The sequence below is a fragment of the Polyodon spathula genome, chromosome 2, assembly GCF_017654505.1.
Source record: "Polyodon spathula isolate WHYD16114869_AA chromosome 2, ASM1765450v1, whole genome shotgun sequence".
Lineage (NCBI taxonomy): Eukaryota > Metazoa > Chordata > Actinopteri > Acipenseriformes > Polyodontidae > Polyodon > Polyodon spathula.
Window position 1 is genome coordinate 84,485,468 of NC_054535.1, and position 26,068 is coordinate 84,511,535.

The window sequence follows — 26,068 nt, forward strand, 5'->3', positions numbered from 1 at the left end:
TTCAAATACATTGTTTCTTCTTATCCCGAGTTTAGTCAGTACTAAAAAAAAAAGTCTAAAGTTTGAATGGGGCATTCTACTCACGACCTGCTGCTGCTGCTGTGACATTGTTTTTGGTTTAAACTGTAAACTATAACCACCCCCCCCCCCCCCCCCCCCCCCCCCCCCCCCCCCCACACAAAAAAAACAAAAAACGCTACATCAAAGTTTCAAAATTTCTATGGTGTCATTTTCGTGACTTAAAAATAGGCAATTGACAGAACAGAACAGAAAACTGTTAATAAAGTCATTATTGCAGTTGTTATTTAATCATAGTGATATTAAACAGTATAAATAAACTTATTTGTGGGAAGTTGCAAACAATTCTGGCTACACACAGTATCACTTACAGATCGGCGGTTTCCCACATATATTTCTCTAATTAGTGAACAGATAGTCTGAATGTTCCTAGGTACCAAGCTTGAGTATACAAATGTGTTTGTTATGCTGGAGTTTCATAGAAGTATTTTGTGATTGTATTTTCAATGTTCTTTTACAATGCTCTGCTGTATTTTGTTTCCATGATACACCACAGTAAACTTAAGGCTCCTTCTCCTTCTCCTTTTCATTTCTGATAGGTGTGTTGGTAATAATAAGGAAATAAAAATGATGGTGGTTATTGAAATAGTTAACTTTCAAGTTATAATCAAGCCATATGGTTGATGATTCATACAATCCTTTAGTGTTTAAATAACATTACACCATCGATCTCCATGAGTAATTCTATTTTTTACACACCAGATTACATTTCCACATGGACATACGGTAAAACACATCTAGCCTCTAATATTTTATTTAGAGTTTCCTAAATGTGACCTACATTTCTGTATTTTTAATGTCCAGTAGCTTGAAACAAAGGTTAATGGTTAAAACTTTAATAAAGGTTTTCACAATTGTTTTAGAATGATAAACTTTTTTCTTTTTTTTTATCATGCATTGTGATAAATGCATATGAAAGTTATCCTTTAAATTTGAGTCACAAATAGATTCTATGTGTCTAACATTTTTGTTTTCTACTGTATAAGTAATATTATCATAGTCATACTTAGTTTCTATGATTGGTTAAAAAAGGAAAAAATGGTTTGGTCCGTGTAACGCTTATCAATTTCATTTTAGAGTGATTCCTGAAATCGTTCTATTTTTTCATTTACAATTTGAAAAATGATTTTTTTTTAAAAAAAAAAATTTTTAATCACTGTTTTGAAATTACATCTTTCATTTTGTTACTCATACTAAAATAATGGAAAACCAAACAATGGTATGACTTTAAAATGCTTGCCAGTTGTTTAATGAACGGTTCATAATCGGGATGTACCATTAATGCGGGAAGTGGGCGGGAAGGGGAAAGGGAAGGGGACGGGGGACGGGGGATCACGGATACGGCACACCTGCCAAGGCAAATTATTCAAACTGGGCCGTGGTTCTGTGAATTCCCTATGATTCTTGATTTCTCAGTTGCAGCCCGTGTTCTACCCATTTACCAGCCGACTAAGAGATAACTGCTGACTTACTGAATTTAGCTGGTCACATCATTCAACTCATTTATATAATCGTGTCTCATGCTATACATTTGGATTGAAAAGGTACTGATCAGTAGATAACGGTAGAATAACATACATTTATACAAGATGGAGGAATTCACAAAGCAGATTACTCCAAATGTCATTAACACTTCTTATTTGAAAGGACTACATTTACAAAACTTTAAATAAATAACTGGGGGATTTATTTCAAGGACTTACAGGGAAGGAATAAAAGTAAAGACTACAAGGCTTTGTGAATACCCCATGATGTATCCCCCAGTGAATATAGATATATAAATATATATATATATATATATATATATATATATATATATATATATATATATATATATATATTATATATATAATATTCATATTGGTCAAAAAGTAATATACAGTAACAGTAAATGTCAGTGCATTTCATCCACAATGTTGCCATGTCATTTACAAAGTCCAGGTGATATAAGTTAATCCACTCATTTGTAAATCCTTTTTACATGTTTCTGCTTTCCTTTGGAAATGATGTATTATTTGAATTCCTTCATATGGGTTTGTTTATTTCCGGGGCAGAGTAACAGAATCGTTTAAAAGGACTGAACAGATGAAGAAGTTGAACCGGCCTTCTGTTCTAAGCAGTCTTCATGGGTATCTGTAAAAGGCAATTTTACATCAAATAAACAATTTTGAAACAAAACACATATATACTGACGCTAAGACCTAATGGGAAGTGTTTACTGCTGTAATCCCATCTTTTTTTCTGGGTGGCCTACCTTGATGAAATTATACAGTTATAATACACTGCCTGCCACCTGTTATTCCCTATTGCAGTGATTCTCAACCCTGGTCCTGGGGGAACAATGCCCTGCTGGTTTTTGTTCCAACCAAGCACTCAATTATATAATTAAACCATAACTGACCTAATAAGTTGCCTTAACTAAGCTTTTTAATTATTTTAAACAGATGGAGATTTCACTTTCGGTATAAAATTATACAATGAACATAAATTCTTAAACTTTTTTAGAAGATACTCTATTTAAAAAGCTCAGATTAGGCAAATTATTAGCTCAATTAAGGGTTCGATTATGTGATTGAGTGCTTGGTTGGAACAAAACCAGCAGGGCAGTGTTCCCCCAGGACCAGGGTTGAGAACCACTATTATATATATGGTAGTACTCGGTATATCACTTCCTGTTATGGTGCAACGCGGTTCCTCCTGAACCTGTGTGCGTGTGAACCAATATAAACTCTTTTTTTTTTTTTTTTGTTCATTGTACCCTACCCTTCTGGCACGTTCTGCCAATACACCTAGCTAAACAAGTACACATAAATACATTGCAGTTTACCTCACATTACTGACAGAAAGGTACTCATAATATATTTAGAAAATGACAGCTTATGACAAATCTTCTGCAAATGCAGACATTTGTAGGGATATTGTTTGGGATAATACGTGCTGTGCTTCCAAAAACCCAAATCACCAGCTGATCCATTTCAATTTTATTTATAGAATATATGTAACCCCTCGGAGACGATTCCAAATGAAACTCGCTGATACCCCGTTGTGTGTGCTTTGTCCTCAGTGTGCCATGAGCACCTTTTTTCACATGATTTGGGAATGTCCAGATGTGGCTGTATTCTGGGATTGGGAAAATCATTCCTTATTCTCTTTTTAGTCCTTTTGTTAAATGATGTTTCATCACTTGATCTGTCTCTACAGCAAAAGCGGATTTGGTTGGCTGACATTACTGCTGCTAAGAAAATGTTAGTCTTGTGCCAGCGGCCTCCGCATTCCCTGCCCGGGAGTCAGTAGACCCGTGCATTCCTTGACATTATTTATATGGCTCTTTCTAACACTTGGGTTCATGGGGCCGGGGAGGGGTTGTACAAGCCTGGGGAACAACCACAGATACCATTAAATTGCTGATAAACCAGTCCTCAGCTGTCACTGTCTTTTTTGGGTCCTTTGCGGAGATGGGGGGGGGAGGGCAGGAGGGAGGTCGCCACCTGGGGAGAGGGGGAGGGACAGGGAGGGGGGTTGGATTTATTGTACTGTTTTCCCCCATTTTCAAAGAAAAGTGTTACCTCAAAAAACAAAATGACAGCTTATCCTTGCACACGTTTATCTTGCTGCTTACTGCACTGAACAAACTAGTGTCATTTGTCATACTAAAAAGTAAAACATTTTGATTGCTAACAGATGTAATTGTTTATTAGACATTTATGAACCCTCCCTCACTATAGGACCACTTGGGCACCTGTTATGTACTTCTGTATAATGAGGGATTTTTTTTTTATTACAAAAATAGAAAAAAAAAAACATATTTAGACCCACTTGACATACAACATACAAGTACTAAACAACAAGCCTTATGTGCATTTTCTATGACCTAATGTCAATGCATCTTAAAATTAAAAATTAAAAAAGACCTGTGCTGTTATGTTATATAAATAGTGCCTTCAGAGTCCTTTATCTGAAGAATCATTATGATGAAATTGGATGCTAGAACTGTTAAAACATTAAGAATTGTACTGTTTCCAAATAAATCTTATATAAACTGAATATATTTTGCAGTCTTATTCATGCTTACTTTTCCATGAGTGTGACTTGAAGCTGACCTCAGATGATGCTTGTATGGGTGGAAGTGCATATGCTGGATAACCTGTGAAACAAAGTTTGAGCATTCCTGTTGGGGTTATTCCAATACAGTTTGAGTGTGTGACTTACAAAATACAGAAAAAGGAATTATTGTTGTTCAAGAAATGTCAAACATATTGCACATTAACTTGTTTTCCCATGAATAAAACATGCATGTTATTATACTTATTTGTAAAATAACTTGCCCTGTAAAGCAAATTATTTTACAATCAATGGACAAAGACTACTTTTATGCATTTTGGCTGATGGCAGATTTTATTTGACATCATGTAAGCAAATAAACTACTAAATGATATACAAAATGATAACTACAAAACGATATATCTCAAAAGATTCACTTTATATAAAGAAATGCTCCTGGAAATAAGTAACCTTAAAAAAGTGATACTGACCTTTGCATATGCCAGTAAAAATCTCATGAATTAATAGTTGTTCATTCCAACTTAATTTTTATATAGAAACCTTAACTCTTATATGGGCGAAATGCAGAAAAATAGCTTCCTTTGGTATTGATAAATATGCAAAAGCCATACAGAAATGTGTAGTATTTCAGTGTAAATTCATCCTGTGTAACACCTTGCCCACTGCATTCTACATTCCGTATTTATGTTATTGTGAACATTGATCTGTAACCCTCTTACAGTATGCTGCTATGATGCCCTATCAGCCACCTGTCACTTTCAAGCACACATAGATTGATCAGTGGTTGGCTTCTGGGTGTTAACCATTCCTTAATGATGCTTGACACAGTGGTTGTTAATTTCAGTGTACAATAGCATCTGCAGTCTGGGATACGGAAACTAGCTAGGTGCATGATCAGGCACACAGTTCAGGTGTCTGATAAACATAACAAGCTCATTACAAAAGAGATGTTCAAATTGTAAACATCACACACTGTTGGAAAACATGGATTGAGAATTGATTAGGGGTTTGCTACGCATGTGGACTAGCAGAGCTATACTGGTGTTCTTTTCTGAAAAGAGACTAATATTGCAGATAGCAGACTGTTTGGTTCAAATTGCATGTACTGCTAACCACTGATAGAGACGCTGCGTCTACAAACTGCCCAACAATGACTGCAAGCTAATGAGATAACAATGCTGTGGAGTAGAAGGGAACAGGCTCTAGACTTCAGAGAAATCAAAAGAGATAATCCCACTGGCATCAAAGGGGGTCGCAAGGAGATAACAAAAGGCAGATGTATGGACCTTTTGTCTCCAGAGTTCAGAGGTTGTCACACTAGACCACACACACAGACACACACACGTTAACACTCACACAATAAATTAAATTACCTTGACCATTGGTTAATGTCAGAGAAAGGGGAGGTGGACCATCTATACAGAAGGGTATTTAATGTCACGCAAAACATTGTAATTTTGAGTGTTGTTTGTCCTGTACCTGGGACCAGACTCCCTGCATATTTCAATAAACCTGGCAACTGATTGAAGAAAAGGACTCTGTGCATTTTCTTGAATCTACCTACTCACCATCTATTTTTGTAAGTTACTTCACACACAAATGATAATAAAACAGTGTCATTTAGAAATTTGACTAGGAATTGTAGGAATTTAAACCCATCCTTAACTTGTTAAAGTTCTTAAATAGCATCACAAAAAGTATGCTTTATTTAATAAGATGCAGTGACAAAATTGTCCAAAAGCAGACATTGGATACAAGCTGACATTACACTGGTAATACAGTGTGTTAATGTATTTTCATATATTTGGTAAAAAATGATTGTAGTTTCAATTTACCTCTCATTTGGCAGTATAAAGGTCAGATACTGGATGGGCAAGGAGACTACATTAGCTCTTACTATAAGTGGATGTTTCCTTCAAGACAGACTTCAGGCCACCCTTCAGATGCAATTTTCAATGAACTTCACTATCTCTAAATGTGTTGAAAATGAGACAGTAGCATTAATATCATTGGTTGTAGGTGCTGCCTGTTATGGCGCAGCATTTTGATTGGGCGCACCTTTCCAAGTGAACCTCTGATTGGATGATGAACACCTGGTTTCAAAGTACAGGGTATGGTATAAGTTGTAAAGTACGTCTTAACAATCTCAGACTTGTAGAGCAGCTTGAGGAATGAGAGCTAACACATTAACACTTTGTGCTCCCCCTGCTCTGTAAATCCAGTAACGCTAATCCAGCAACCACAATAAAAACATAACACAGAACACCCATTATCAAAGCTGTTGGATATAATGACATGCATTCATAACAACTAGAAGCTGCATTTACCTTCAGGAGTTGGTCTGGGTGCAGATGGTGCAAAATCGCTTGTGTAAAGGTTAGGAGGGGCTGGGCACCTAACAGGGGGTCCAGACATTTGTTTTGTTTTCCCTGCTTCTGTTTAAAATTGTAAAAATGCAAATAATTAATTAAGATAATAACACACAGGAAATTATTCTCAGAAAAGAAAATCAGGTCACGTCAGTCTGACCGTAGGCTTCTAAATATGTAATAGTGTACTTACTTGCTAGCCATTAACTGTCAAATGAACTACTGTTCACTAGCTTTAGTATGTGGCATTATTGTTACCACTTCACAGGCCCTGTTTTGAGGCACAGGGAAAGTTTCAAAGTAGAACACAATCATTTTACTTGTATAAACCAATCAGAAAAATTATGCAGAATAATAATGCTGCTCCTTCCTGCAACAAGTAACGCATTTTCTTGCTAGTTTTATACTACTAGAATTTGTCTTCACTTTTGCACTTGCATCAAAACAGGGCTGTGTTGTTGTTTTTAATTTAACATTTAATTTAATTTCTTTAACTTAAATTCCAGTTGCTGTGGAGTTGAAGGTTAAATGTGGAGCTGAAGGATGAATGCATTATATAGTCATCTCAGTCTGGCAACACTTGTTCTGACAAAACATCTAAACACAAACAGGCTGAGATTAAAACATAGTGTTATGGCTTATAGAAGCACAACATGACAAACACTGTCATAAATATACTTTCATCATGCTATGCTACATTTAAAAACAATATAACTTAATGGTATTGCAGTTTTAGTTTGTTTTGTTATTATCTCTAAAGCTGCTATAAGGATAATAATTCAAATGTAACCCTACCCGTAGACACACACACAGCAGAATTTTTTTTTTTTTTAAAAATCAGACAATTTGAAGACATAATGAAAGTCCCCTGATACAAGAGGTGTAAAATGTGATGTTATACAGTACATAATCAGTAAAGTAAAATCCCTTACCTATGCAGTGGTGATAATTTTGATGTTTCATTGTGAAGTAGCTTCTAGTTGTATTCTTTATAGGTCTTACTTCCGATAGAATTGTCTTCTGGGATAATTTGTAACTAAAATAGAACAGTATTTGTTATACAATAAAACAATAACTAAATCCCAAACTCAGCTAAATCCAGAGATGCTGCAGGATATTTTACATGACCTATACATTCTTACAAAATGATGTTTCTAATGGTTTAATAATTGCACTACACTTGATACTGAGTTCAACACCAAATAAGAAATAATTAAATAGAAAGAACCTGGAGCATGTGGTTCAGGGTTCATGGTCAATTCCCAAAGCTTATATCCCCTTGTGGAAGCCCTCCCAGTGTACCGATGAGGGGAATATTTGGTGGCCGGAAGAGGACTAAATTCCTCCCTGAAAAAATATGCGGGAATATGGCTGGAGACGCAAATTGAAAAAATTATTAAATGATTAATTAGGCTCCAGCCACAGGTGTTAGTTTGGCATTAGTGGTGAGAATTAATGTTGGTGAAGGTGAGCTGTGCGGTGAATAAATACATAAAAAGGGTTTAGGGGAGTCTGTGAAGCCATGTTTTATTGTGTGAAAGCGATGGCTCGGTCTAAAACCATAGTATTTTAAAAGTATATATTACTTTTGTTTAAACTGTTTGTTTTGGCCATTGTGACTGTTTGTTTTGTTATGTTTATTATTTTATTATTAAAGTGAGCAAAAGCGCTTCAAACTTGCTAGTTCTGTCTCTGAGTCTAGCTTCCTGCAAGTTAAGATCTGGGTGAAGCCACCCTGTCACGGTTGGTGTCAGTGTCGGACAACCATCTCAAGCTGCACGCCCGGAGTGCCCCGCTCCCCTGCCAGCTATATGTCAGGAGGGCAGCTGGGACGCCTACCTCACTGCCCCCTACAGGAGGAAGAAAAGCTGTCTGAGTGCCCCGCACTGTTATCAGCATTGCCACTGGCAGCGTTGCCACTGCTGGAGTGCCCCGTGCTGTTGTCAGCATTGCCGCTGCCCGCGTTGCCACTTACAATTGCTTATTCTAATATATACGTATAAAGGGAATATAATTTAATTTGCCTGTCCTGTTTATTACCAGGGGTGTTGTTGAGGAAACTGCACTCTCTGCAGATCCAGTTCCAGTATTTTGGGTATATTAGAAGAAGTTATTTTTGCTGATGACTGAACAGGTCGAGGTTGTGCCATCACCAAGTCCCACACTCCTTGAGATCCTGCAGCCACGGGCAACGGACAATCAGATGGTAGATGATGGATACCTTCATGAAAACTTGCTGTGAAGCAGTCCATATGCTGAAAGTAAAAAATATTTTTAAATACATAAATAAATAAATGTAATTCTGCATATCCTGCACTGACAAACGCTGCGTGTTATTTAGCTAATCAGGAATATACAATGCACGCCAACCTCAAAGAAGGCACACTAACTAGAAATGCATCAGCAATGTATATGAGAAATACTTTGCCTGTGATCATTGTTAGAAAACTATATAAACTGCATTTGTAGTTTGGAAAACATTCATTTTTCATATTACTTTTTTGTGTGCTAGGCAACCAGCTTTTCAAATGTATAATTAATGGTTTTTTTTTAACCCAATGCAATTGTCTTGGATGTACAGCAGTAATCACTTGAGTATACTGTATTTTTTACAAAATATATTGTATACATGTGCTGTACCTGCAATAAAGGACTTTCTGCTGTAGGTTCAGCTGCGTGTTCAGTAGGAGCAAAGGATGGTGCAGGCACATGTAGCACTGTTCCTAGTTTAGGACATGTACTGACTTTAAATTGTCCTTTCATTGTAGAAGGCCTGAAAGATATATATAACAGGGATGGAAATATGGTTAGGTTATATATATAAGGTTCTTTCATGTAGTTTAGCCAGGACATCGAGAGCTCTAAATTCACTCCTTTACAATTTAAAGGTAATATTGCCACTCTCAATGGCATTTTTCAATTGACCTTGTTGTTAACCATTCTTTCCTTTCCAATCTGGTCAACAAAACCTTGCAGTCCACTGCTTAATAATCACCAAAGAAGGCCAAGTAAACATACAGCATTTGATTTTTTTTCTTATGCACTTACCTCCCCTGCCATGAGAGTGCAGGCTTTATTAAAAACAAGCCTGATTTCTCCTCAATATTAATCAATGTGCTCATCAACATTCTGGCAAGATTCATCCTCTGCTCTGAAAAATCCAGTTCTTTCCTGTTCCATGTTTCCTTTTTCTAGTCAACAAATAATTCTGATTAGTTATTGTTGTTGATCTTGTAATGGTTTTAGTGCATTCTGTCTTCTAAATACAATGTATTCTTCCTAAATATTTCAAAGTTAATTAAGAAATCTTTTTCAAATTATTTTACCCCCAATTTTCTCCTCAATTTGGAATGTCCAATAATTTTTACACCCAGGAACTCAAGAGCAGATGTCAGCAAGCTAAGGTGTTTGCTTTTGAGCTCACTAGACGTCTGGCCAGCAGGGTTCGCTGTAGCGCAATGAGGAGAAACAGTCCCTGACAGTTTTGCCTCTCTAACCCATGGGAGAGCCAGAGTCAATGCGACGCTCCCTTCGGAATCCCCAACGAAGACCGGCCACTTCGCACAGCCGGGACGCGATCCTATGCTGTATGACTTACCCTGCACACCATGCAGCTGTGCTTTTACTAGGTGAGCCACTCCAGGACTCGGCTCAGTGCTTTTTAGGGCCACTTACAGTATACCATTGTTCTGCAGCAAACAATATGATAATACATATGATGCTTATAAGGTGGTAGGCATACATTATTTCTCCAATGTTTGTATTAGTGGTAGAGATGGGTACCTAACTTCCTAAGAGGCTATAAAAGCAGAAAAACAGATCCAGAGATGCATGATATGTCTTTTTTTGCAATTAATTTAATGCTAGACTACCAGCTGTTAGCTTGAAATGGTGTGAAAATGTACCCCGGTAACTTTCTGAATGGGAATCCGGTTCCACATTTTCTACCATTTCCTATCCCTAGTTGATATGTACTGATTCTATCCCCAGATATACTTTCCCCAGTGTCATTTTTATTTAAAAAAGACTTGGGTGGCTGGTTTTCAAACATGACTGCATTATAAAAAAAAATAAATAAAAACTGACTGTTCATACGTATTGACGGCCAAAGCAATGCGAGAAAGGAGGGGGAGAGGGGAATTACCCTCCTGTGAAGCATCTCTATTCTTCTGAGAGTCTCTGATTCATCTGGTGCAGCAGCAGCAGCTCTCTTTCTCAGGTTACTGGGGTTTTTCTTGGCTTCACATAAGGCAACATGCTGTGTGTACTGCTTCACAAGCTGGCTGAATCTCTCTCTCTGAAGTCTGGAATACTCCCCCATTGCCTGAGAAGCAATCTGTTGAGAAACACGATTATCCATGTTATACAAACACAATCTGTTTTCAATAAGATATCCATATAAAAAAACTCAAAAAGAGTACTGGCCCTGAATGTCGAGTAATGTAAGTAATAAAATCTTCTGGGAAAGAATTTATTGAGAAAATAATAGAGTGCACTTTCGAGTCATTAAGAGGGCAACATTCACCACTGTGTTTCTTTGGTGGATCCATATTTTATCTGATGAAACATTATGCTTGGTTACCTATCCACTTAATTAAACATTTTGACAATTTGTATGGGAATGAAATAGAAACTATTGTAGTTTTCAGTATTTGCAGGCCAAGAACATGGCTAGCATTTATTTGGTTTTATTGACTGTTCTAGCCTATAGAGCAGGGGTGTCCAACCCTTTAGGTTTGACACATTTTGTGTTAGTTTTGTTTTTTATTCCTGAACAAATCTTCTATTCTATGTAGCCCACCAATAATTTCAAAATGACTCTCCCTAATATGCATTTTGTTATTTTATTGTCTTACCTCATAGCTCTCCTGAGGAATCCTACCAGCTGCCAGGCTTTTCTTCAAAACCTGTGTGTTTCGCTTCATGTCTAATCTTGTAAATAAAATCACAGAGTCTTGACCTTTCTTGCTTGAATTAAATTGTATGTTTCCTTCCTCCTTGGCAGATAATTTAATTGTATTCAGCTCCTTAACCAAATAAATACAAATCAAATAAGTTACTTTCCAACAACTGAAATGTATATTTTCAGGAGTGCATGTTACAGTTGTTTAATAATTTCCTTTGCACATACTTTTTGTAAGAAGTCAACACGTTGTTTCATATCTGACAGTAAATGGTGGCTTCTTTGGTCTTTTTCCTGACAAAGTTGGGATTTTATATTGAGCTCTGTTTGCCTGAAACAAACCGAAAATGTAATTTCAGTTCAATTTAAATTCAGTTGATAAATTGGAATTCACCTTGATTGTTTTCTCCCAGTGTTTTTGTTTGCAAATGTGACATGACACCAAGCCATGATCATACACATTCAATAAATTACCAGTGTGACTAGCTCTGTTAAAAACCATCTCACTATTAAAGCCACTATCTGTCAGGAGATATCTGTCACTGTTAGTATCAGCTCTCTACTAGGACCATTTCATTTGCTTTAGATGTGGTATACAGACATTCAATACAAATAAATAACACAAAATCAGATGCAATTCTTAAACTACTTACATCTGTAGTATTTGGTTCTGCAGCTCTGACTTTGTTGGACTCTCCAAGGCAGCATCAGCAGTGCTTAGCCCATTGACTGGCAAGGAGTCGAGGCTGGTTTGCTCCAGCACAGAGTTAATGTAGCTCATGCTTCTTCGCTCGTGAGACGTACCATCATAGGATGATGTAGCACCTTCTTTCTTACTCATGTTCAACAATAAACTAAATGCTTGGGGTATTAAAGTAAACAATGCAAATTAGTGCAAGCATAATAATGTAATATGACAGTTGAATAATATGAAAAGGTTGCATGTTTTTTTTATTATTATTCATTGCAAGAAGTTGAAAAGGGATGTGCACAAAGATGACCACAATATGGCAGCCATATTAATTCATTGGTTAAAGTGAACAGGTAATTCAATTTGAACCACCAGTTGTGAGAAAAACTCACAGAGCAGTACCCATCATATACGTTGTCATTAGAGAAAAAATGCTTTTTTTTCCTAATTGATCTTCACAAGCCTAGGTTTCTAAGTTCAAAATATAATCTTCAATGTTTTTAAAATATGAATGAACATCCCATAAAATCACCAACAACGAATGAAAAATAAACTACAGAGAGAGCATCACTAAATTGTTATTTTAAGTAATTAAGCATGCTTGATCTAGTTTTAACCCTAATGGAATCACTGTGACAGAAATGTTTAATTAATTACAAGGTCAGAGCCCTGCACCTTTGTCTTTCTGCCTTTCAAATGTAATAGATGAGGTGTGATTACAGTCAGCAGCTAGCATTTGGGGAGTATTTTGGCAGATTCTCCCCTTCTCTGCGATGGAACTATAGCTTTATACCATCCAACACTCCTACCTGTCAGAGCTTCATTGAGGATGCACTGGCTACTGCTGGCCAGGGAACAAACGTGCTCCAACATATCCACATCTGGACTGTATTGCAGTACTGCAATATCATTAAAGCGCTGGGCACCAATAAACATTTCTGAAATGATTAGAAAACTAAATAAATTATTAAGATTTAAAGTGTCACTGGCATAACAATCTTCCTAAATTCGACACAAAAAAGTTGTAATATTTGTATACATTATTATTTAAATATAATGTTCTGACAATGTAATTGCAACTGATAGATGGCTTAGCTAATGGCTTTCAGCAAGTTTAAATTCAATAGGTGCATTAACCATATCGTATCGTATTATGGAAGTGTCTGAAGAGCTGATGGTGACTTTATCAACGTCTAGACATTTTGTATATATGAATGTCTGAAACACTGAACAGTGTATTCCACATGCAACTTGTGATCCCTACATTGAATTTTATTGCATGTGACTTGATGTCTATAATTATTCATGCCATAAAACCTGATTAAAAAGACTAAAAAGGGACAGATGACAGATGCCAAAACCAGCTGTCTTTTAATGTTACTTAGGGTTGCAGTCTATAAAAAAATACTGTATATGTTAAAACCTAATTAGGCAAAGGTACACATGCAGCTATCGACCCCAACAGTAAAGTATGAAACCCAGATCAACAAGCAAAGGAGAACACATCTACATGGAAGCTACTATAAATCAAGGTCAAGGAACACAAATTCTATCCCTCTTCATTAATTAGAAGATTCTGTAACTTTCTGTTTACAAATCAACCCGATTGCATGCAACTTGATGTCTATAACTATTCAAAAACAAGAATGAAAAGGGACAGATGACCAAATGCAGCTATCTTTTTATGTAATATAATAAAATTCATCAAACTTTCCAAACAAGTAGTATGTTTGTGTTTAAAGTAGGTTTTTTTTTTATATATTGGGAGGCTCACAATTATAATATTCTGTGCTTGTTCACTCAAAACACAATACCTACGTGGCACGGCCATATGTCCCAATACAAGACAAGCTCTAATTCATGCTGTTAGGATCTATGTAAGCACTGCTGATTCCAATAAAAAAAGGTATGCAACAGGTAACATAAACTGCCTTGTGCAACTACAACAACGCAATATAGTAATAAAATATATAGTATAATAGCAATATAAAAAAAAGTATAGCAGGCTTTACAAAATACAGTGACACATTTAAAATGCCCTGGATACTGTACTTCTACAGTATACTTTATGCCAAACATAAAATAAAATGAGATAAACAACTGATACATACCTTTGTCCAAAAACATTTTGATAATTGCATCTTTAAAATGTAAAATGTGTGCATGTAGTTTTCTGAATTCAATATTCATCTTATGTTGTCTAATTCTACTTAGTTTATTTACAACGATTGGTAAGTCTTGTTCCATCAGAAGTGCATCCGGTCCATCAGCTTTAGAAAGAAAGATTACATTAGGAATATAACCCAACATTCAACTTCTGGAAAACATTTAACTAGTAGATGACAGATCTACAGCTACAGCCAAATGAATAGAATAGAATTAACTACTTTTGCTTCATAAAGTCAAATGAAACTTGCCAAATAATGTTACATTAACATATTGAATTACATATCGCTGTGTAGTTTTCCATAAACTGATAAAAATTTGATATTCCAAAAGCTAACATGAAAAACTGTACTTCTATATCATTTTGTAGTTTATTTGCTTACATGATGTTAAACAAAAGATCAAAATTATATATATATATATATATATATATATATATATATATATATATATATATATATATATATATATATATATATATATTTTTTTTTTTTTTTTTTTTTTTTCATACCAAGGTGAGCCAGAGCCTAACCCAAGGGCGCAAGGCAGGACTACACTCTGGACGGGACGCCAGTCCATCGCAGGGCACCACACACACACACACACACACACACACACACACACACACACACACACACACACACACACACACACACACACACACACACACACACACACACACACACACACACACACACACACACACACACACACACACACACACACACACACACACACACACACACACACACACACACACTCACGTAGAGGGCAATTTAGAATGACCAATCAACCAGAGCAGCATGTCTTTGGACAGAGGGAGGAAACCGGAGTACCCAGAGAAAACCCACACGAACACGGGGAGAACATGCAAACTCCACACAGACAGACCCTAGGCTGGAATCAAATATATATGATGCCTTAATCGTATAATTCAAGGTAATGAAAATCTTTTGGCCATACAGCACACAGCTTTATTATGTGTACAAAGCACTGTTTAATTCCAATATACATCTTCAGACCCAGACATTTTCATTACATGACTAGCACAAAAGATATTTTCCTGTAGTGTAAAATGTGTGCCGTGTTTTATTTTAGTTATCAAACTTGAAATAAGCCCGTATTTTAATTAAATCAATTTTGAAAAACATCTTTGAATACATATTTTTCTGTATGAGTAGGTAAAAAGCCAGGAATGCAAATTACAGTTTTTCTTTGTATATTATTGTTTAATAAAATTAATAAAATGGGGTTTAGAATGCTAATTATGCAAGAGATTAAAAAAAAAAACAAAGTTCAAGTTTGTCAAAAACCATCATCTGTATTTAACCACAAATCACACACACACACACACACACACACACATACATATATATATATATATATATATATATATATATATATATATATATATATATATATATATATATATATATATATAATTTCCTCTAGCAGTGTCACGAAATGTCTACGTCTTCTGATGCTATGATTGAATAGATAAACATACTTTGAGATGCAGAAAACAATAGTGAATGTTCCCGTAGCAGACCTTCAACTGGACCCTCAAATGTTCCAGTTGATTCTGATGCCATGAATCCAGCTTCATCATCAATGAGAACATCCAGAACTGTATGATCACTAAGGTCACCTGTGTCAGACTGAAATTGACAAATAAACTGGAATCGATAACTGTTACCAGGGTTAATACAAGTGAAATTATTAGTCAATAACCAGGGGTCAGCCAGCAAGCGGAGATACAGCCTAGCCCTGCTGAAGTCTATGATCTGTGATTCAGAGGAATAGAAGGGTTCTACTTCAAAGCAATCAACTCAAGCAATGTACCTGTGTACAGTAAGACAGAAGGCCTGACTTCCCGCTGTGGACAAAATGCTCACACCATACATTTATTATGGAATGTGCAATTTCCATGCAATTTGCACTAAGTGGAAAACATAGGCCAGGTTGTCTATTTCAGCTGCACACCATCTGCAATACAATGGCTGTTGGCTGTACCCCTTTTCACACTAGACACTTTTTCTCAACAAAGACACTTAGTTGTAAACTGTGCACTTCAATTTTAATGAACTTTTTTTTTATTAGAAAATGTATTCATAAAAAGAATGATAGTTCTCTTAGTATGATCACTGTTTTTTTAAACTGCTTAACACTAGAACTACCAGAGCGGTCTTTTTGGCACATCACATTTTTTAAATGCATTTTTCTCCACAGATTTGGCAGCTAGGCACCTGTGCTTTTTTGACTTTATATATATATATATATATATATATATATATATATATATATATATATATAGCTGTAAAATACTTATTTTCTATTTAAAAATACTTTTTTGAGTTAAAATTAATAGGCCAATACAACACAGGACTGCACAGCAATAGGCATGATTACACTGAAAAATAAAAAAAAAGGTTACTGAATAATAGTGTATCAAACCAGCTACTGCAAGACTGGAGACAGAAATTACTGTTCAAGAGCCAACAGAGTCGAACTCAGACACAAAATAAAAGGGTAAACAAAACACTTGCATCAAACAGTCAAGCAAACAAATCTCGGGCACTATTCTCTATTCCTTCACAGTGTCGTAAGCTCCCGCGGCATGTCAAAAGTCATCTCTGAGCTGCTAAAACCATTCTATTTTATAGCCCCAGCAATGCAATCATAAGTCCCATTCCACCACCACCCCCAAGTCTCTTGTCAGCGTTCACGTTGTAACAGGTTTCCCTCACGTGTAACAAGCAGGCTGAAAAAAAGTGTCGCAGACAATACCCTGAAGGAAAACAAACAGTAACCTCAAATCATCTGATTTGCAAAGAAATTATGGGAAAATACAAGTGAGGAACTCAGAATTAAAGGTAAGCACTATGTTTGGTATGTTAAAATAAACATTTTAACTGTTTTGAGTACATTTACACAGAACAGTTTTGTAGCGTGCAACGCTTCAATAGTTTTATACGCATTTTAATGTAAGGTAAAAGGCCGCTACGGTAGTTCTAGGTATGTGTGTACGCCCGGTAGTTCCAGTGTTAATGCTTCATGTGGAGGTATTTATCTTGCGTTTACAATGACAGGAACACTTTGCTGTCATTCTTTTCTAAAGAATGAAGGCATCAGTTTGCTTTGATTTTCCAACTAAAATCTTTCCCCATAATTAAAATGAATAAGCCCCAGTTTCCTACTTATTCATTAGTTCTTCATTTTCCATTCTTCCCCAAGCCTCACCTCAAACCTTGCATATGTGTATATAAAAGTGATCCTAAAATAGTTCATCAATGAGTAATAGTTAAACTGCAATGATTAAGATGTTAGGGAACCAGCAATGATAATAAAAATATATAAAAAAAATACTCCTCTGCCCTATGGTGCACAGCCATTTATCTTAAGAGTAATATGGATTCTTTGTAGCAAGTCCTTAGATAACAGAACCGTTACTGGTTGTAGTTATAGGTGAATTTAATAGGCCTCCAGACATCTTGTATCTGTATGCAATACACAGAACATCCAGGCCAGCTCTTTGCAAGTTACTTTGTGTTTCAGGTTTTATACAATTAGGACATACTGCAAATTGACGAAACTAGGTTTTACAATAGTAGTTTATGTTTATATATATATATATATATATATATATATATATATATATATATATATATATATATATATATATATATATATATATAACATTTTTATAGAATTACATTGTGTTCTTTATGAGAGATTTGGAGGCTCATGCCAGTCATTTATTTATTGTTAGGCACAGCAGGAACTTGGTTCTTAAAAGGTCCAGGGAAGGTTGCCCACTTCTGAGACAGTAATTTGGTCTCAGTTCTCTTCCAGTCCAAAGGAACACTGCTCAGTGTGTCAATTAGTTTTACTTTAGAACAGTTTTGTGGTTTATCCTGAAGTGAACCTCAGAGAATAGGCTATAAAGCTTTCATGTCGATTATGGACCCAATTCTCAGAAGCACTGTATTAGACATTATCTCATTGATTTAAGTCTCTCTGGTGAATAGGTTTCTTCTTCTTTTTCATGTGGTGAACTTTATTTTGCTCAATATACATTGCAAGATTTTACATTCTCAGTATTGTTCATTATTTTGATAGACAGATCAGCTCTCCCTATTAAACAAGGAAGATAGTGTATACTGTAGAATAACCCTCATGGAACCCTGGTACTAGCAGCTTCATATTGTACATGAACAAGCCACTTTCTATTCTGTAAATACACTTAAACTGGATGTATAAGGCTGTAATCCCATCTGACACACTATTTACAGTAAGTAAGAACACCATGGTCAAGAACATTTAGGATAAGAGTATGGTATTGTGTATCGTATTAACCCCATTGACAGGGACAGGCAGAATATGTCTTGGACACAGGACATACAAATGTGAAAAATATACTGATCTCAGCTGTTGTCTAATGTGGCAATTATTGATGCTTGCTCTTCCTTTCCTTTTCGGGTAGCAGAAAATTATGATTTAAAGAATGTTCATTACTTTGACAGCATGTGTTGATTGCATTGATTCATCATCTGCTAAAGAGTGAACACTGGCCTCATCCTGGGAACTCTGTTACACAGTCATTGATCAAATTAGTTGTGATATCTAGCTTACACTATGCACTTCATTACTGCAGGCTGTTAACATTGCATCATCTTTGACTTGTTTTAACATCTCAAGCACAGTATCCACAAGTAAAAAGAAATATACCGATTTGTTTCACCTTTCATAAAACATTACAGAATTTCATAAGAGTAACGAATGATGTGATGGTATGGTTTAAATCTATGGTGATTCAAGTCTGTCACATGCTCTTACCTGTTCACTGTGCTCTTGCAAGGAATGTTTTTTAAAGTACAAAACGGCAGTCTGAGCCTCTGTTAGCTGCCCCAGAAGCGACTCTCTTTCCTGCATAAAATTACATTATTATCAGAAGTCCTATAACTGGAATATGTCTTGTATTGTATAAGCATACAACTCAAGAAAATGAATTATTATAGCTCAGAGTCAATAGATTTTGCATATACAGTATTAAAGGCAGTCATTAACATAAAGTATGGGGGAATGTGAAATGTTCCCATTTAAAATAACCTGTGTAATTGCAAAGAACCATTTCACAATAAACGTGTTAATCATGGCAAATGTGGACTGGTTCTTTCAACATATTTTCAATGCTTTGCAAATATATTCATAGTCATTTTAGCACCTGCTTTATTCTTCTTTGCAGATAATAACTTACACAAGGTATTAGAAATGTCACATTCCTTTCACTTGGGTAATGTTAGAAATAATTTATAACAGGTGACCCAGTTCTGACCTGACAATTTAGAAAAATAACACAGACATAAACCTAATTACTCTAAGTCCAGATTTAGATGCACTTATCAATTTATTATATCTCAGTTAGTCTTACTTAATATCCAACATGTCAAAATGATTAGATACACTGGAGTTAAATGAACATTTAATACATAAAATCATGACAAAGCTCAGTTTACATCAGAATCCCATTTAGACCCATTATTTATTTGAAATACATAAAAAAAAAAAAAAAAAAAAAAAAAAAAAAAAAAGAAAAGTATGAATTATTCCAGCTGTTTAAACTGTATGGTGAATTTTACATTTCAGGGGAAAAACAACATCCTAATATTTTTTAAAATAATATTTTTATGATGGATATCAACAATATATTATTTTACTGTACTGGGTGAAACTGCAGTGTTATTGATTTCCACTGTAGTTAATATTTTCAGCTTAATGTATGTCACTTGTAAAATACTATGTTAACAACAATGTAAATTATTGTCCTGCATTATTAATATTTGTGTTCTACATTGCGAAGTACTTTTTTTCAAAAAAAAAAAAAATAAATAAATAAACATTTAGTTTTACTAATTTATTTCAACAGTTAACACCAGCTATAAATATAATATAGCTAAAATATAAGCATAAATTATACTCTGAACACTTGAACTCTTATTACGATGATTCATGGTTTAGATGTTGAAAGAATGAAAGGTTACAAACACAGTGCAATTGGTACTCCTGCAGAACATTTATCCACTTTCCCAGAGTCCTGGGAGTCTCATTACACTGTGCTGTACAAATGACAGCAAACCTCAGTATGAATAACAATCATACTGAAGGGTTCTTGTATGATTTTAATGACTTAACATTTTTGAAATATAATCCCTAATATTGGCATTTTGGTAGGTGTATTAATTGTTTGCCATGTGTGTTTAAAACTGTGTAAGTGGTGAACAATATATCTTTTTTTTTTTATTTACAGTGCAAGATCTACTCACCTGAGTCCAGTGTAACAGCTTTGTTTCCAGTTCATCTTGAAGACAGCTTACAGTCTGGTTGAATCTTTCCTTCAGTGTAGAAACCTCTTTCTCTAATTCATCTATCTTACGAATAGCCTTAAGAACAATAGAGACAAACTTTAATCTGCATAAATACTTAATCAAAAGACATCCATTTGTGACATTAATCCTTTAACATACAAAGCATTGGCTATGATCACAATATTGATAATGGGTTAAAGGGTATAAATTCAATGTAAAATGCAAGATTAATTTACTAGCATGTGTGCTAGACTCAACAGTCAGACATTTTATAACTCATGACCACTTTGTATACATTTAAAGACGTCTATGAAAAGCCATATTTTAAATGATCTATTATTTTAAATAAATATATTTTGGTAATATTTTTGAATATCTTGCAAAAAAGAAAACATTATATTGGAATTATTGATGTTTATCTCTATCCTATAGGCCTGAAAGTAGCATTCATCTGAAGGAATGCTCAACTTAAAAAAAGAAAGATTTTTTATAAAAACATTACCAAGGGGCACACAACAGTTTAAGGGATATCCACATGCAACAACGGTTGGTAAAAGTAAAATGGTAGTGTTTATAGAACAACAAAATATGAAGTTTGAAAAAATGCGGTCAGGAAATGGTCTCATTAATTCAGAAACATAAAGTCACATGACCACCTGTCAGCCACATTGGGCCAGAGGTCAACAACATGTTCACAAGTTCATATTCTAAAGCATTATACCACACTTATGTGTGAACATCTGCATCTGGCATCATTAAAAACCTGTCTTTGGAACACACATGTTTTTTTGTTGTTGTTATTCTCATTTGCATATTGCCAAGTTTTATTTATTCAAATTGACAAATGCCCCAATACAAAAATCCAGTGTCCTGTAAAATAATACATGTAACCATTTAAAACTAAAGCATTTGATAGGTTGTACTTTCTATTGTCAGTGTACATATGGTTAAAAAAAGGACAAAATTATTCCATATATTCTCACAAGTGCACCTTTCAGAACTGTAAAACCCTTAATTACTGCCTCCTAGCCAGTGATTATAGAGGGATTTGAAAAGGTCTTTGGGAGAAAGTAGTTGGGATTTGTTACCAGGGCTTGTTCGTCTCTCAGATCAATACTGTGCTCCAGGAAAGCGTCTTGAACAGTCTCCAGAGTGCTCATTCTCTTACAGACGAAATTTTCACTGCCCCCTGTGGGCAGCCGCTCTTGTACTGCACTCTGTTCGGAGCTCACTTGAGTAACAAGAAGTGTATGTTTTTCAGTGCCTATGAAAGGAATAGATGTTTGTTAAGGGCCGTTTTAAAAAGAAACTATTAAGAAAATTGGCCTTGAACTGAAATGTATTCCTGTATTACAGCGTGTGAAGCTTGGAGACATAACAGATAATAAATGGGTCCTATTCACCAAGCTTAACCAAGTGTTATCCTATATAAAGACTATTATATACATTTGTAGGCTTTTGAACCTAAGGATACCAAAAAAATTCTAGAACAGTTTCAATGTATTTCAAATTTTGCATGAGTTGGACTTTAGGACAGGAAGTGCTTTGAGAAAAAAAGTATATAAAATTAACCATATATATATATATATATATATATATATATATATATACACACACACACACACACACACACACATTTATCTCATGTATATCTATATATATATATATATATGTGTATATATATATATATATATATATATATATATATATATTCACTACCTGGGGGGGGTAACACAGTTGAAATGAATGCTGCATCTTCCCTGTTCACAGGTAGCACGACTCCCAATGTCTTGTTCTCCATGAATCCTCCTCTAGGCAACAGTTGTCCATCCTTTTAAAGTTAAGTAGATATTAGTTCACATATTTGCAGTACTTTAAAGAGAAACTTGGTATGGGTAGGAAATATCAACAAGTGTTCTTTTTGCATTATTTTCTGTTTTAGTCATTAAATCTTGATATTTAAAAAGTCAGAAGATTAAAGCAACCCTGTGCCTTCAAAATACCTCCCAGAATCATATCTAAACTATGAACATCGGACACACCTGAGTGTAACCATTGACAGATAAAGGTTAAAAGTACCATACCCGGGTTTTTGGTTCTGCAGACAGTGTGTGGTTCTGAAAGGCTGTGCCTAACAGTGCCTAACAGAACACAGTAACAGTTTTTCTTCAATTCTCAATGGCTTGTTATCCTAAACACCACCCTCCTAGCTTGCATCAAACTGAAACACGGAATCGTATTGCACGTCTTATGTACCATCCCTGTGGTGCAATCATGTGACTTTTTGGTTTCAGGCTGAACGAGTTAGGTAACCAAGAAAAGGTCTGAGAGTCTAAGCTTGCGGGGTCATTAAAAATAATGGTTTGGACTAACTTGCTGGTGCTCACACTGCACCTGATGATCTAAGACATTAATAGTGTATTGTATACCAGAAGAATCCTTATGATAACAAAAGGGACAGTGGTAGTGTAAAAAATGTTATGGAAGATTACCACCTCAGTATATTTAGACTGATCTTTCATATAAACAATCAATAAATACGATTATATATAGTATTATATCTTAGAGATATATTTCAGTGCCACCTTTCTGGCCCCTGGGCAAATTAGTCTGCCTGTTTTGCACACTGGTTAAGACATTTGCTGGTCAAAGGTTCACTTCCAGCCTCCGCCATGTTACACGTATACAATGATTAAGCCAGACAAATTAGCATGTTCTGAATATTAAAAATATAGAGAATGAAAAACGGTAAGTACATTTTAAAGGTGAAAAGTATTCATTCAGCAACATATCTGTGAACATAGGTATGTCTTGGAATGGAATTTAGACATGAGTTCAAGTTTGACAGGTTTCTCGATTTGCCTTTTTCAGGGGGCTGTGACAGGCTTGAAAGGCCTCCTCAGAGACCTACGATTTCTTAGTCCTTCCAAGGGCAGTATTAACAGTTTCTGGAAATGTTAAAAAAAACTCCTCAAAAGAAGTCTTTATCATACTGTTCATTCAATCGGATCAAATGTACCTTTTACATAAACGTATGAATATGGCTGTATCTTTTACACAGGGAAATGTGAAACCTACAAAGTGATAACAATACATATTTGTTAAGATTTATTGGACATATTTGGTTATATTTATGCATTTTAATGTTGACAGGCTGGATATTCCAACTAAATGCATATTTGTAAGTAAAGGGCATTTTTAAAAAAGTAGCATTTTAGATTACAGGGCCTCAATAGCCAAATAAAAACATTGTAATAACTGAGTAATTACAAATGGAAACGACCCTGTGATTAACATCTTGTTACCTGAAGTAATTACATTGTAACACTACAACACAGGTTATTTCTTATAATCACACACATGCTAGGTAATGTTGATAGTTGCCAAGTTATTACATGGTTATGTGTGCCCCATAATCAAACCTGCTACCATTATATTAATAGTAAACCTTGAGGATCTGAATGAACACATTGGAAGCTGCTCAACAAGTAAGTTAGTTCAGCAATATAACATAAAAACAGAATATGATCAGAAAACAGTCTACATACTAAATGGACCTGGTCTCAACAGTATACATTTACCTTCTCAGAATCAGTTAGTAACTGCAAACCTCTTGGTCCTTCTTTTGACGAATGGTTGGTTTCTTCATCAGTGAGGAGATTAGCCTGGCCAGCATGAGCTGCTACAGAGTACTGGCATCCATTCTAAAACAAATTGTTTGTTTTAGCATTTCCAAAATGCACATCTTACTTTAACTGGTATTTATTACACCGCTATAAAAGTGTTACAGTTAACAGTGTAGTGTGTAACTCTGTTACTCTTATTTCTTTTGCACCCTCCAGCACCCTCTAGTGGCTACTATATCCAACGCTCATCGCCCGGAACTAAAAGGTAATATGCAGTAACGTTTTTACGTATATTTCATAAATAATTTTATAACTTCTGTATTTTTCTCACTTTATATGTCTTAAAATGACATCATAAAGCTTAGCAAGCTTTTTTAGCAGAATTTTCTATTTTTGAGCGTGTTAAGTGTACCATTACTGAATGTGTCTGTGACCATAAGGATTTTGTTGTGGAAGACAACAAAGGAAAGAAGGTACAACTATGTGAGCAAGTACTGTCAAGTTTCTATTATTGTGACAGAAAAAAAAAACACTGAAGCATTTTGGAAAGTAAGCGAAAACAATAATTTCATACAGCATATAAAAAGCGAAAGCCCCCCAAAAAATGATTGACATAGAAACATATAAAATAGCTCAAAATAAGCATCGAAAAATGAAATTAATAAAAAACGAATAACAGAATCCCTAATTATAATCCACACTCAGACAATTATGCATGCTCAGACTATTAAAAAAATAAATAAACCACAGTCCTTTGGCTCGCATGGTCTGTAATGTCATCAGAAATCACACTGATGTGAACAAAAATGTTTATTTAACAGTTGATTTGTAATGCTTTCACAATGAGCTACATAACTGTATTACAAAAATAATTCTGAAGCACACTGTAAAAGATTATACCACCAGGACACAACTTGTAGGAAGGAACAGAAAGTATAGTTCTAAGTAGTTTCTTATTAGTTAAATACATTAAAGTTGTTTTATTTCTCTTGGAAAACTTGCTTAAAGCATGTACTACAAAATAGGGCCTATTTTTTAATTCCACTGTAATGCTACAGACCATAAAACTTAACCTGTTTTTTTCTTTTTTTTAAATCACTTCCAAAAAACACTTAAAAAAAGATTGCTTTTCTACAACGAATTCTCAACTGAGCAACAAACTTTTTTTTTTATTTTGACTGGTTATTTTTACAGTTTTATTGCTCAAACTGACCTATGTACCGCAACAAAGTTAATTGAAAATGCCTTTGAAAGAAAATTCACTGCGCTGCCCATCATAACTGATCCTTTAGTGTTGTCATACCATAGGGTAGGCAGAGTAAACAATCATTTTAAGAACATCACAACATCCAATGACTTACCTTCTCCAGAATATCCTTTGAGTCAACACATTCACCAATAGCTGGGCATTCATAAAAAGACACTTTCTTCACTCTACCCTTCATTGGGTTTTACAAAATGTGTAAAAAGTAGCTGCAAATCTTAGTGAACATGATTAAGAAACATTGTTGTGAAAAGGAGGTGATAAAATAATGCATGCTGTGATTTAATCCTTGAAGAAATGAGGCTTCTATTGAATAAATAACCAGTTTAGAAAATCGCAGTTTCCATGGCAGCAAATCACAAGCAGAAAGAAAAAAGCCCTGAACTGAAGGGTGATGGTTTATTGCTATATATTTCTCTCTCTCGTATAAAAGACCCATTCACTAAATGACTAAATGATTTTGGTACTTAATCAAACAGCTGTTAAAGAGTTGTTACTTTCTTAGACTTAATTTGTGCAAAAGGGATATGTATTTGTATTTTAT

The 26,068-nt window shown here is 35.1% G+C and overlaps 1 protein-coding gene across 3 annotated transcripts; it reads right to left on the reverse strand.

The window, feature by feature from the left end:
- Positions 1 to 1,958: 1,958 nt before the first annotated feature.
- On the reverse strand, positions 1,959 to 25,824 carry LOC121328450. Of its 3 annotated transcripts, XM_041273130.1 has the most exons (21): positions 25,622 to 25,824; positions 24,216 to 24,338; positions 22,354 to 22,465; positions 21,723 to 21,898; positions 20,593 to 20,709; positions 19,106 to 19,195; positions 15,777 to 15,927; positions 14,215 to 14,373; positions 12,913 to 13,041; positions 12,066 to 12,273; positions 11,641 to 11,743; positions 11,366 to 11,536; positions 10,654 to 10,845; positions 9,558 to 9,700; positions 9,150 to 9,282; positions 8,550 to 8,764; positions 7,442 to 7,545; positions 6,468 to 6,575; positions 4,151 to 4,222; positions 3,473 to 3,566; positions 2,124 to 2,211 (listed from the first exon to the last, which is right to left on the reverse strand). In XM_041273130.1, the coding sequence occupies exons 1-20, from the start codon at positions 25,703 to 25,705 to the stop codon at positions 3,505 to 3,507; spliced, it is 2,652 nt and encodes an 883-aa protein (XP_041129064.1). In that variant the 5' UTR covers positions 25,706 to 25,824; the 3' UTR covers positions 2,124 to 2,211; positions 3,473 to 3,504. The 3 variants fall into 3 exon arrangements, with proteins under 3 accessions (XP_041129072.1, XP_041129057.1, XP_041129064.1); XM_041273138.1 differs by lacking the exon at positions 3,473 to 3,566 and having other exon boundaries at positions 1,959 to 2,211; positions 15,819 to 15,927; XM_041273123.1 differs by lacking the exon at positions 3,473 to 3,566 and having other exon boundaries at positions 1,959 to 2,211.
- Positions 25,825 to 26,068: the final 244 nt, after the last annotated feature.